The sequence below is a fragment of the Lathamus discolor genome, chromosome 13 (assembly GCF_037157495.1).
Source record: "Lathamus discolor isolate bLatDis1 chromosome 13, bLatDis1.hap1, whole genome shotgun sequence".
Taxonomy (NCBI): domain Eukaryota; kingdom Metazoa; phylum Chordata; class Aves; order Psittaciformes; family Psittacidae; genus Lathamus; species Lathamus discolor.
Genome location: NC_088896.1, coordinates 8,312,989 through 8,327,436, shown reverse-complemented (window position 1 = coordinate 8,327,436; position 14,448 = coordinate 8,312,989). Strand labels below are relative to the sequence as shown.

Sequence of the window (14,448 nt, the reverse complement as noted above, 5' to 3'; positions counted from 1 at the left end):
AATAAAATGCCATAAATGAACTACTGTAAAAAGTATCAGACCACACCTATTCAGCAGGATAAATTCAAATGTTTTACAAAGAAATGTATTCTCTTTCCTTTTTATGGAGTAAGAACTGTTTTGGGGAAAAGAAAGAATGAGTTTCAAAATATACAGTGAAACCTTGAATAATAAGTGAAAAGGATTTCAAGATCAAGTTGAATGCAGAATGCTACTTAATGCCACGATAGACTGGAACAGGATCCAGCAGTGACGTACCAGCTACTTAAGAAAGATTCACAGTTATCAGTATTAAAGCACCACATTTTCACTTCTACAAGCAGTCATTTCCATAACGGGTTCTTCTAGAAATCAAAGAAATCACAGCATTTCTATTTCCTAATCTGACTCTGCTATGAGAGCAGCTAGTTTCCACTAAAGTGAGGAAGAACCCTAGAGATGTCGTATATATGTATTTAGGTCTCTGTAAGTTCTGCCTAACCAGACTAGCCAAATCTGTCGAGTCAAACCCACTGTACAGCACTAGAAAGATCACTGCAGGAAGCCTGCTATGGAAGAAATCCAAACTTGATCAAACATGACAAGTCAACTATTGACAGATAAATCAAATACAGAGTTACAAAACATATGGTATATGCTGTTTGTGGTGCTCACAGGGACAAGCAGAAGCCCACACAAAATGGTAAGATTATTTGGTTGTGAAAGGATTACCCTGGAGAGTAAAACCCACAGAATGACACCAAATTGGTAGGTGGGTTTTGTAAAACCTCGGAGGTTTTTCCCACTGAAACTTTCAATGAAATGTTTTCATTGATACAGTGAGATGTCAGATGAGAATCTCAAATACAGGTAGTTCTGAGGTACAGAACATACATCATACAGGCCCAGGCTGTCAGGCTTCCTTAGTCCATGATCTGGGGTGCTGAGACCTTAAAAAAAAGGCAGCTCCATTCATCCTTTGTTGAGACTTCCAGTGATAACACCAAAGTGTCCTCTACTGGGCAAAGGAACTTGCCTGTAACCAACCCATGTCACGCAGCCATGTGACAGCAACATACTGTGGCTATCTACAGCAACTGTGGCTATCTACTGTGGCTATGACAGCAACATACTGTGGCCTATCTAGCTAGGACTGAACCAGTGATTTAAAGATAATTTAGATTATTCAGATGCAAATATTCTGAAATGAACCACAAATTGCCTTGGAAGAAGGGAGCATGGAACAATTTTTATGTCAAGATTCAAGCAAGACATAACTCTTGTTTTCCTGATCTAGGCTGACGTGTTGGGTTTTTTAAAGAGCTACACTGACAGAGAAAATGAAAAATTCTTCTCCCCATCCAACAGAAATCCTAGAAGGCAGCTGGGCAGTGCTGCAAATGTGAAATACTCTGCTAAAATAAGAAGCTAAGCAAAAAGGTAACAAGGGCTACAGTGGCCCAGACAGCTTAGCATCGTATCTGGAAAATAACTTGGCATCCCAGTGCACAGCTACATCCAAACAGAGAGATCAGCTCTGTTTGCTACATCAAACATGGCTCAGACTTCTTTTTCTCTCTTCCTCTCTCTTTAAACATAAATAGTTCCAGGCTCTTAAATAAATTAGCTCAATTTTGGTTATACAAGCTGTTTCATTTTTCCTCCAAAAGGGAATATAGATGTTTGTTTTACAAGTGTAAATAAAACATAAACAGAGATTTTCCATTGCATAGTGATCCTTTCCAGTAGGTAATGATCAGTGCTGTGTCCATGTTTCTTTCTCATCCTGTACTTGGGGATCACAGCATTATTATCACTACTTCTGATAGGAAACGGATGAAAAATGTCGTGCAGTAAGGGGAGGTTTCCTTGAACTTATTGTCCATAGTAGCAAAGCAATAGTCAGATTTAAAATGCATAGAAAATACATGCAACAAAATTACTTATCATTGTTAATAATTTTGTTCTGCTCTCTTTATGTGTAGGTGTTGCGTGGGACATGTGAACTCTAGGAAGGCTAATTAATGAGGGAATAGTTCTTAAAAGCCCTACATGCTCTTATGGCTGTCTCTATTGGTACTGTTCTTAGGAGTCAAGTGGTGTCTATCTGGATTATGTTGCTGCTGGGATTTTTTGGCATGAAGATAGTTACAATAGTGTAGCTCTAGGATAAAAATGCATCATGCAGTAACAATAAGACTGTAAGCAGAAGGTTCACCCTACCTTCAAACTGTGCCAAGTTATTTTGTGTTATTAGTGTGGAAAGTTTTGATTGTGCTTTCAAAGATGCAAAACCAAAGTAGGTCTTAAGTACTTCCACGGTGGGATATGAAGTTTGGCTTTAGGGCATGATTAGCCAAGAGCATGGGTTTTTCTTTTCAATATCACAGTGATGCTTCACATCCTTCCTAAAACTGGCTGGGGTGAGGTGTCTCTGGCTTTGAATCTTTCCCTAGCATGGAGCAGATTATTGCTATTATTATTGATTTATGTCATGCCTGTCTGCTTCCAGCCTCAAAACACTTTACTAAGTTACAATATACATAGGAATCATTTCACATCAGCCACCACCACGCTGTAGCCTACTCTGGAGGGAAACTGAAGGGAGCCATTAGGATGGTGCCTGCAACATTAAACAACAATCCAGGAGAGGAAGTAAAGAATACTCTGGCTCCTTAAAGCAATGGCTCAACAGAATGCAGTCGCTGAACTGCCATCCAGCTGGGACACCAAAGTCAATACCCATTCACCGTGTGTGGTTAAAATTAAATCTCCTAATGAAGTGAGATGGTTTTAGTGGTTAGAGAGTGAGTGCAAAGTATTATTCTCCTGTATTATTATTTGTAAGTTATACAGCTAACAAGGGAAAAGATCACACACAGGAAAACAGCAGACTGTTAGATAATGTTCCAAGCCCGGTTTCTAAAAGACATTTGGGCACATAAAACTTTGGAAAAAGTATGTTAAAAAAAAAAAAAAAAAAGAAAAGATGACACAGAAGAAAGGAATTGGCAGTTTCACACTGTTTTTAGGGAACTAAACTGAGCAGAAGTGATGTCAGTTTTTATCCCCTATAATTCAGAGCCAGAGAAAAGAACATTATTAGCTTCTGTTAATGAGCAGGTATTCCCTAAACACTCCTGCAAATGCTCCTGAATTTTAATTTGCTTAGAAAAAAAAATGGTAAAGTACTGAGGGGAAAAAACTACCAGCTTATTCGCATCCCTGAATTAGTAAAGTGCTTAGATAGTCTTCTGGAGAGGAGGTTTATATATATATGACTAAAAAGATCCTCTCTCAATGTTACCAAACTCTCCTTTCAGGGTTAGTAATTGCTAGCTGGTTCTAATCATTCTTACAAGTGATCATTTGAAAGGTTCATTTTATGACCCCTCAAAGTAGCACAAAGAATCTCACTCCATAATGTAATAAACAATTCTACAAGCAGTGCTTAATTAATTCCCGAAAGTCACCAAAAGGAGCTATTAATGATCTTTCTTTTTATCTAACCATAAATATACAAGTCTCCTGGGATAAAGGATTTAAAAAGAACATTCTGGCAAAACTAACTGTCAACTTGATAAAGCATAAAATGATCACCAGTGAGGGTAACTCGAACTACAGCAGCAATGCTACCTACTCTGATTAGAATGTTAGGTTGGGTCGGATTAAATTTCTCTGAATGTTGTGCTTACCAAAAAGAAGACAGCACTGGCACGGTGCAAAACAGATTCAAGCAAAGTGAATACGTAGAAGAAATACACTACAAGCTTTAGAAAATGTTTTATGAAAAATCATTTCTATTTGGGAGTTTGCTTTACTGTGCAAATATCAATAGCCATTATAATTTAAGTGTGGACAATATTTCAATGCTGTTTAATACACATGTTACAAAGGACAGGCTGATATTTTGAAGGGAACTTCAATGTTTTAGGAGCCCAAGTATCATTTTCACAAGTAAATCAGGCAGTAGGAAACCCTTAAATGAAATTTAGTCTCCTGGCAACCTAACCCATTGCTGAAAATTAGATTTAGGCTTCTAAAGGGCTTTGATGTTTTTGAAAATCACACTTCCTGCAGCACTGCACAGCTGACTAGGTGTAATACAGTAATATACCCCTCTACTGAGGCTATCAGAATGGAATCACTTTGATGGCTTTAGTGATGTCTGAGAGGTTGTTGTTTTTTTTCCTTACGCTGTAAAAAAATTATTTACTGGCCATAGCCAGTGGTGATGGGAATCTGTGACCAGACACAGGAGGAGGAAAGAAAGAGAGAATCTGCCTTTTCCAAAATAAACTATGCAATCCTTTGGGTGCTTATGCTTGATGCCAGGGGAGCCTATGCACTGGCATGTCCCACCTTCAGAAGAGCTCCATGAGCTACTAGACCCTCTGTGTGCTGGGGCTTTCTGAATCCCTCCTGTTGAAGCAATCCCTGTGACACCCACACATGGAAACATGAAATAAACTGCCCCACAACACAGCCATTACGGTTCTTGCTATGTGTGTGGAAAGCCAAGGTTCAAATTTCTCTCATAAGAGTTTTTAATTATTAATACAAAGAAACAAACACAACAGGAAACATTGAGAGACGCAGTGGGAAATAACTAAAAGGACTTCCAGGCTCCTCATTCCTTGACGCCTCTGGGCTGGGCAAAGAAGACCTCAGAACTTCGGAACAGAGCTTTCCATCCCTTGACCTGTGGGAAGACTCAGGCTCCCACTGGAAAATGGAAGCTGCAGCACATTGCTGCACTTAACACTGAAGAACTTATTGTTCCAAACATTTTAGAAAACCTAGAAGTTCCTTTAAACAGGAAATTTTAAAATTTCTCATTTTTGTTCTAATCTTCAATAAAACATTTTTCGTTATTTTAATTTTGGAATTTCCTGTGGAACAGAAATTCTGTTTTAAAAGCATTTCTATTCAACAGTGCTATTCAGATGGAAGCGTTTTCCTATTCATTCCACTTTGCAACTAACTGGTGCCACCCCAAATGTATTGCTCTTCCAAGAATGATGTGGCAGCCCTGGAATAGCTAATTAGTTGGGCTGTATGATGCCTCTGCCAAAAGTTTCAGCTTCCAGAGGCATTCCTTTAAGGAATGGTGGTGTGGGTTTGGCATTTACAAGGATACACATGGTTTTAGGAGCCCACAGGCACCAAAAGTTAGTTTTTGTTTTAGAACTGCTCATCTCAACCCAGTCATTGAGCCGATGTCCTAACCACAGTGAGTCAAGCAAACTTCTTCAAAGCACTCATGGAGAAATCTTTTGGTTAATTTATTTTTCTTTTTTTAATAAAGATTTTGTCTTTGGGGAATCTTTTAAGAAAATTCCACTTCTACGGCTATTAACTGGGAAAAATAATTCAAAGGTTATTAGCATTGTAATAAATCTCTTGTAGATAAATACCTTTGCATTTAGACCTCGAAGTTTTGTACATTGATAGCATAAATGAAAGATGTCTAAATCAGTACCTTTATACTTGGTCACCACAGCTGAGTTGACACTCAGAGGTTCTTGGAAGGTGACAGTGAGTGATGTACTGCTTGTTACCATGAGACAGACATTGGTTGGCGCCTCAGGGGCTCCTGGGAGAGAAGAGAAAACATCAGCTCTTCAACACAACAAATCCTATTCAAACAATGTTTCTGAGTCTTCAAAGAACCCACTGAAAATCACCCTGCAATTGTGAGCTTTGGGTTGTAGGTGTTTGTGTTCTCTGCCTTTTGAGCATTTTAATTAGTGCCCCTGCTAACAATATCCTGCAGACACCATTTGTTTCTATCATGGTTTTTGGCTCCTTTCAGTTAAAAATATCTTCCTGCATATATGTAACCCAATAAAACAGATTCATGCTAATTATGTCAATGAAAAGCCCCTATAAATCTCTTGGGGTGGGTAGGAGGAGAGAGAAAGGACAAAACCACAAAGAGCTAATTAAACCTTTATGGTTTCACTCACAAGCTCAAATTATCAAATCACAGAACGCATTTTTACATTATTGTGACGCAGAAATTGCAAATTCCACAAATGTGTCAGTGTAAAAGTTGCAAAATACAGTTGTCAGTTGAGGCCTAATTTTACTTTCATTTTTTAAAGGCTCAATTCATAGAATATCTATCAGACTCAATTCAGAAATCAAACAAAACATGTCATGAGTAACTGCTGGGATTGTTTTAAAAACTCATTATATTATTAGAAGCAGGAAATACAGCAGTAATGTATCTAATACAAGGAGCACTACATCTGTCTTGAAGAAGTAATCTTAAAATGCAATGAATTGGAGAAAATTATTTCTAAGTGCATCTATAAGGGTTGTAAAAATGGTAATGGCAATGATTGTATTTCATCAAATAGGATACAGCTAAAAGATCTACACGTGAAACAATTAAACCCTGTTTATGCCTTCCTATGGCCCCAAATTCACATTTACTTTGGGTACAGGGTCACTTGTACAACTGTTTAAAGCGGCCCAATCTGTGACTATGCTGATAAAATGTTAGACGTGGAGGCCAACATTAAAATGAATTTTTATTAGGAAAATGAAATTCCATTGTTTGATCATTCTGAATCAGAATAAATTAAAAAAAATATAATCACAACAGAACAAAGGCCAATGTCCCTCTCTCTCTCCCTATTCACATATCCTGTTCTAATCATCCTGTTTTAAACTTTGAGCGCATTAAATGAGATCGAGGAGTAAATGTGAAGAAAAATGAGCAAGACCAAATCGTTAGATCCTGATCTCATCTCACCAATTTTATGCAGCCCACTCCTAAGAGTTATGAGGTTGTTGCTCTCAGATATGTGGCCCTCTATTGTTCTGACATATCCCTCATTTGTGGGAAGGCCGTTTAGCCATATGCCTGATTTCTTTCACTCTAACATTAGCCGGCTTCACATCAGTGCTGTGAGGATCACTTGATGAGAGCATGCTTGCTCAACAAAGGCAGAGTGTTCCCAATTGTACAGTTCATTTCAGATTTGCAACTGATTTCTTCTACTTACTAGCATGCTCGTAGCCTGCTTTCATGCGCTTGTATAGCCTGTATCTCCATTCCCATGCTTTTAGTTGCTTCTCTTTCTCTGTATTGTCTATACCAAGGTCTTCATTCACCACTTGTGCAGACAATTCAGTAATTCGCTGCTGTGCTTCCTGGACCAATGTACTCAGATGCACTGACCTGCTTTCCATGTTAACAACTACCAAGAGAAGGGAAAATGCTTGGTGGACTTATGCGACAAAATTTTGGCCTTATGCATTTTGGTATAACACACACGAGGTTAAATACTTGAACACTTTGCCTTCTAGTCATTATCTTGTCATCAAGAGTATATATATGTTTTAAACTGGTGGAATATTAAAAAACAAACTAAAATAATAAAGCATTTGGTTTCTATCCAACTCACAGTTCACCATAATACCATAAGCTTTCATAGAAAAAAAGGTTTTTACTGGTTATAAACACATACAATAAAGCAAAGAGAGATCTCATTGGCAAACTTAAGAATAAGAGTTCTGTGCTTAAGAGCTGTGGCTGGTATAGAATGGATCTTTTCCCAGGTTTTCATTGTGCCACAATTTTGCCTGTGTAATGTCTAATGAGTCCTCTGACAGGCTGGACAGACAGTGAGCAGCTTGACACAGAGATTTTGTTTTGCTCCAGTGCTCAGAATAATTTTAATTTGACATTTAGCAGTTCAGATTGTCTGTATGAACTACTCTGTGCTATGCAAAGGTGAAAAGGAAGATCACATAGGTTACAAACTAAAATAGGTTTGATTTTAGCCCAAGTCCACAAGACTGCCCTAAACCAGCCCCTTGTTATACATGAAAAGTGATGAATCAAGCCCTGTTTTCAGCAATGTTCTTAGCCTGAAATGGTTCAAACTATTTGCAGTTTAGAAAATGGGGCTTGTAAGGGTATTTATCTGAAAATAAATGCAACCACTGATCTGATGTGCAGTAAGAAGGAAATAGTGTACAAGAGATGTAATTCTGAAATCACAGAAAATTACTTTTTTCTGGTATTTTTTTCTCTGGTGTCTGGTATTTTTGCAGAAGAGCTCCAAGAGAATCTTCATTTAAAAGGCCCCTATTTACTGAAAGCACTGTCCTAGCACAAGCTAAGCAGCACAAACTGCTCTTAGCAATGACGGGGAGTTGCTCTCTTGGGACAGCCAGGCTCTATTTTTCCCTAAGGATTTTAGAGGGCAGCTAAGTCTTGCAAAGGATGCACTGGTCACTCACTTACATGAGCAGTAGCAATTTCTGAAAACTATACCATACATAGGACCAAGACTCTGATAGTTTTTTGACATCAAAACACCACAGGAACAGAGATGTCTGTGCACATGAATGTGCCATTCCTAAACCAGAATCATAAGGATTATGGGACAGATCAGATTGGAAAGGACATTCTTTAGTCCAACCTTCATGTTCCAAACAAAGTCAGCTGTGAGGTCTGACCAAGTTACTGAGGCCAATACCTATCTGATCTTGAGAACTTCCCAGGATTGAAGCTTTACAGACTCTAGGCAACCTACTCCGCTTCTTTACTGTCCTTAAGGTGAAAAGGTGCATCTTTTATCCAGTCTGAACCTCTCGTTTTATTTGCCCTCTGTCTCTCATAACAGTATCACAATTGAAGTTCAGCAGAGTCCAAGAATAACCCCACATACTGATAGGAAAAGTGCCATGGGATCATTAAAGCCACAGGAGGAGAGCAAATTACTCAACACTTCTGACATCCAAAAGGTTGTTTTTGAAGAATGTTTGTCTCCAAGACTTTGCTTTCAGAAGCTGGCTGGAAGCCATGCTTGAAGTCTGATCATTCTTCATATGGACATCAGAGACATATGGCCCAGCTTACTGGAATGTGCTGGTATCCTCAGAACCGCCTATTTACTGGGAGGCCAAAGGTGATACAGTTTACTGGATCTAAGCCTACGATAAGTATGCAACACATCTGATAGCACAACAAGGCTGAAGAAGGAGATTTTATGTGCCAGAACTTCAGGTAATTGAGAACTGGCATCAATTCAAGTTCTCACTAAGGACCTGGCTCTATCTGTTTAATCAAGATTCTGATCCACAATTGTCAGGGCTTGGAAATGTGTCTGATCAGCCACTGGAAATTTTAATCTTATTTTCATTTGGGTTCACATGAGCAAACCAAGCCAAACAATGAGTATGATGAATAAGAGGAACTGAAAAGGTAACACAGTGGACTTTGCCTCCTCCCAAAATGAATTAACATTTTAAGTGCTGCACTGTCTGATCTGACTTTGTGTTTAAGAGATGGGTTCCTGTTAAGATTTACACAGTCTGAGCTCCATGTGGAAATTAAGACCATAGTTTTACTTTCTATTGCTTTCTCTGCTGTTGTTCCTATTCCAGGCAGAAGTCCAGGCGATGCAGATGGAAGCTATCTGTCTTCCAGATCCCCTTTTCTACAGTGTTAGATTAGGGGCTATAATGAGATTTCACCTGGGTCACTACAGCTAACACAGTGGAAGAACAAGACTTTTCTCTATAGGAAGCTTTCTGTGTGCACTTGGAATGGAGAATTCTCCTGCCTTGCAGTCTCCCAGATCTGAGCATCTGTCCTATAAGCTTCCAATGAGATTTAAGAGATGCTTGTGTCCTGTGCCAAAATTGGCATGAGTCGGAATTTTACTTTGAAATTCCACTCAGCATGCAGAAGCCTTGCTCAAATGCCCACCATGGAGAGAGGAAAACTCTCCCGCTGGGTGCTGCCTTGAGATCACACAAACAGAATGGATTTCATCCTAACAGCGTTGCTGAAGTGCAGAAAGCAAAGCAGAAAGACAAATAGAAAGTGAGTGCTCTCAGGTCCACGAGAATGAAGCCACATACAAAGATGCTGTGAACTTCTTGAGTGCTGACAATAACTTTTTGCATTTTGCTTTCAAGTAGCACAACTGCAAACCCTGAAGCTAAACAGAAATCCAACAAAGCAAACAATCGTTTGCTTTTCAGTGAGAACGCTTCATCCATTATTTCAATCAGAAAAGCTAAAAATCAAGATAAGTGAAGTGGAAATTTGGTGGGTATATTTTGAAATGGAAATGAGGTGGTTATATATTCATATTCTCTGTGTTCATAGGCATGTTTGCATTAATTACAGGAAATGAATACTAATTTATGATTGCCCCTGCTCGCCATCAGACTGCATTTATTTACAGATGAGGTCAATGAAAAATTAGTTTAGTCTTTTTTACTGCTGTTTAGAACACTCAAGACTGTGTTTTCCTCTAGATTTGTCATGGTTAATGAATGTTGCTTCAGCAGTCAATCATGTACTCTAAATGCTGTCACACTTTTTTTAAAGCCTCAGTCATGAACCATGACAGAAAAATAAACAAATAAATATAAAACTAAAAAACTCTTTTCACTGAGCAGCTACACTATGCAAAAATCTCCAGGGAAGGTTAAAGGAGGCCAGAATAAATGATAATATAAGTGCTGTGGACATAGAAAAGCAATAAAGGTGTACCAACACCGAGGGTCTGGCAAAAAGGCTCAACACGCACACGCACACACACTCTCCAGTGAAAAAACTGGCAATGTTAGTAGCCTCAAGGTGCAATTTCCTGGAGCACTGAGATTGACATGCCAGCACTAAATGTTGTTAATTTAACTAACTTCAAATTAATGGCAGAGTCTGCAGTGGCCGAACCCCTCAAACACAGTCTCATTATAGCCTTGCTGGGAATGTCCTAAATATAGGCATTGACAGTTTAAAACAAATTCGCATACATTGGTGTATTTTTAGACACAAGTAAGGCGTCAGAGTTTGTGTCATGGTATAGGGTTGATTAATTGGGTTGGTAAGTCACCCTCCAACCCACAAACTGGGCATTAAAATGCCCATGAAGGAATACAAAGGAGTTTTAGAATTACAATATGTAGTTATAAGGGATATTGGTATTCCGGTAAAGTGAGAAGGTCTGTGTTGTGTTTGGATTTTCACTGGTTCTGTAGAACTTTGAAATTCTCATTAAAGTGAGATTTTAGGCCACTTGAAGAGTAGGAATCTGTGGGTAATGGAAGTGATGGATTTCAACACAACCTGTCACCTGAAGGCAGCACAGCTAAAATCAAAAGGATAATCAAAATAAACCAAAGTCTAGACAACCCATCCTCCTTTCATTTTGATGACAAACTCCATATTTCAGACCATGGCATTTGAATCACTCAGTTCTTGAGCCCATATTTTTAAAGATCTTTTCCTCAGCATTGACATTGACTCCCCTGTCCCACTGTTAATCACATTAGAAGCTCAGCCTGATTCATCTGTTGGTGTATTTGACATAGAGAACAAAAAATATCTACTGAGCATGCATTCAACAAGCAGATATTGCTGCAAATGCTCTCCAGCATTGTGGCACTATTGCTGGTAAAATCATCCTTATGATAAAACCAGGCAATTTTTGTGTATAAAGTAATAAATTTGCCAAAAGAGCAGCAAATCTAATCTACAGGCAATTATGTAAATCAATTACATTTGTGTCTTTACTTACAGTGTGGGCTTTCCTTTGCCCCAACGTGTAGAAGGGTCCTAGCAATAGGGACGTTGTTTGTCAAAATGGCAATGTCCAAAGGAGTTAGTCCCTCACTGTTTGGTGTGTTCAGGTCCAGTTCTTCCAGTGTGTATTGATAAAGAAGAATCTGAACAGCATCCAGGTCTTGCTGTTCTACAGCCTCAAACATAGCTTCGTTGCACTGGAAATTCTGTGTATAAATAAAAAGAGAAATTCAGTAAAACTTTCCAAATGTCAGTGTTTTAAAAATAAAATGAGAAAATTTGTACTTTTTGAGATTGCTGTAAAATACTGATCCTGCGGCCACAGCTCAAGTTCAGCTGGAGACGTGAGAAAGGTTTGCAGCAAAACTGAGCTTTGTCTGCCTCTGGACCTTGTGTGCTTGAACTTGCTGCATGTCCCTGGAAATATTCAAATGAGATTCAAGCCTATACAAAACAAACCCATATTTATTTAGACATCTGCCCTATAATCTAACTATATGAGCAACATTTTATGTTTTCCGTGTGAAACTGGATGAAAGACTATGATTTTTGCAGTTTTGGACTACTGAGTTTTCAAACTCAGGTGATCAATCAAGCTGTTCTGGAGAAAACCCTTCACAGCTCCAGTGTGAGCAGTAACAGGTACTCTTCATTCAAACACTTCAGTCATTTCTAGGTGCTTGTAGTTCTGCATTTAGTTGGAAGTAGAAGCAGCTTTGAAATGTACAGTCCTTAAAGAAGTGAAACTGAAAAAAATGGCATACCGAGAAAGTGATGTGTCTGAAGAGCAGAGAACACAGCAGCCCAACCCGTGAACATACATGGCACCAACTCTCAAGCAGGGAGAACCACTGAAACTTTTCCTTACCAATGTCAAGGAGGTAAAACAATGGTAGAATATAAAGAAACCTCTCACTTAAATGAGCTGGGGAAAAGGAGGTGCAGGAGAGTAGAAGGGCCTGCAGGTTTCTGTTCTGAGAATGTCCTTCTGGAGCCTACAGTAATGACATGATATGTGCCAAGATTCTTAACATTCTCTCCCACTGTCCCATTGCCATAATTACCCAGTAGATTTTTCTCCTCTTAAGAATGAATTAGTAGAAGCAAGAGGCCCAGCTAAGCAAAGAGGGCTCAGCATGTGTAGGGATGGTGGGGAGGGACTCTTCATCAGGGACTGTAGTGACAGGACAAGGGGTAACGGGTTAAAACTTAAACAGGGGAAGTTTAGATTGGATATAAGGAGGAAATTCTTTCCTGTTAGGGTGGTGAGGCACTGGAATGGGTTGCCCAGGGAGGTTGTGAGTGCTCCATCCCTGGCAGTGTTCAAGGCCAGGCTGGACAGAGCCTTGGGTGAGATGGTTTAGTGTGAGGCGTCCCTGCCCATGGCAGGGGGGTTGGAACTGGATGATCTTAAGGTCCTTTCCAGCCCTAACTATTCTGTGATTCTATGTGGTAACATAAAGGAATAGAGATCTGTGTAGATAGATTGTGCCAGTGGGCATACTGGAGAATGGATACATAGAGAGGAAGTGATCCAGATACATGATGTAAACTGGATTCCTGTGTCCTGAAACCCACATGGAGGAAACAGAGAAAATACAGAATACAGCCTTCTGCTGTGGTTAGAAACAAGGATTTCAGCCACAGCAAAGCTTCATTTTCTTTTTTAAATTGATGTAGTTTTATTTGGCATATCCCTGTCCAAGTTTTTGCTCTCAGGGAAACAGCACTTTCTGGAAGAGTAAAAAGCATAGACTAATAGTTTGCTAGCAGTTCAGAAACCTAGGGTCCACAGCTGCCCCTTGGTATTTGATCAGTTCTACAGGGTTTGTTTCGGTTGTGTTTCAGAAGTTCTTGGGCCTGACAAAATTTTTCTGCTCTACTGTTTTGCATACAAAGTATTGCTACCATGCTACAAAGTACGTATGTTAAATGACTGTGTAAGGATGAGATGAGTCATGCAGCAATAAAGCAAATCTAGGAGAGTAGTGCTGACTTGAGAATGTACCTTTTAGGCACTTAAATACAAAAGAGAGCTCATGCTGGAGAAATATTTATGCTGTAGTTTTCCATACAGAATAAAAGACACCGCTTCAACAAGTGCTGCATCAAAATGAGTCTCTGTCAAATTCTTGCTTATAATCTAGAGATTCTTCTCTAGATTGTAAGATTCAGAGTTAATTTCATTACCAAATACTTAGCTCATACTGCAGTGTTAGGTGTAAGAGAAAAGGCTCAGGAAAAGGAACAGTTAAATGGTAAGCAGCCAGATTTATCTCTCTTTATCCACACCAGCACCCCCCCCCCCCCTCCAAAGCAAGATAATATCTTTAAGGACATAGACTGTCATTAGAGGGGGCACAGCTCCAGAAAATCTTAGAATAGAGGCCAGCACATATTTCTCTTATTCTAAGGTAAAACTTAAAGACATATTTTTACTGCAATGCAGCAGTTCTTTTCATTCCAGTAGCTCCACACATGTGCTGCCTTGTTTATACAGCACCTTATCATCCCGAGATCAGAGATCTTACCCTTATTCTGGTGTTTGAACCCTATTCTGAAGTGCTCTGGCTAGAAATTAAATAATTTTAATTAACTTAATTCAAATGTCAAAATATTTTAATTAATTTCATCGACTGCCACTCAAATGAATGCTATGCATTGAACAGTTGTACTCAAAATTAACATAAATAGATCACTGATGTTCCACCTAAAGAGCTGTAAAAAATAGCAGCTGTGCTTCTTTGCTCTTTGAAACTTCATTATCATGAATGCAGAACTAAACTCATAGACTGAATTTTCATATAAATTATTAGAAATGCAAAATATATTCACCAATTCACCAAAAATTATGTTAACATTGTAAAAAACATTAATTTCATTACAGTTTACACCCATTTGAAATTCGT

General features: G+C 38.9%; 1 protein-coding gene across 1 annotated transcript in view; it reads right to left on the bottom strand.

The window, feature by feature from the left end:
- ANKFN1 (ankyrin repeat and fibronectin type III domain containing 1) overlaps positions 1–14,448 on the bottom strand; it is a 78,480-nt gene that overhangs the window by 40,089 nt on the left and 23,943 nt on the right. Inside the window, exons 5-7 of the mRNA XM_065693610.1 lie at positions 11,535–11,745; positions 6,996–7,190; positions 5,462–5,575 (exon numbers count right to left, since the gene is read on the bottom strand). Of these exons, the coding sequence (XP_065549682.1) occupies positions 5,462–5,575; positions 6,996–7,190; positions 11,535–11,745 (520 nt within the window). The remainder of the gene's footprint in view (positions 1–5,461; positions 5,576–6,995; positions 7,191–11,534; positions 11,746–14,448) is intronic.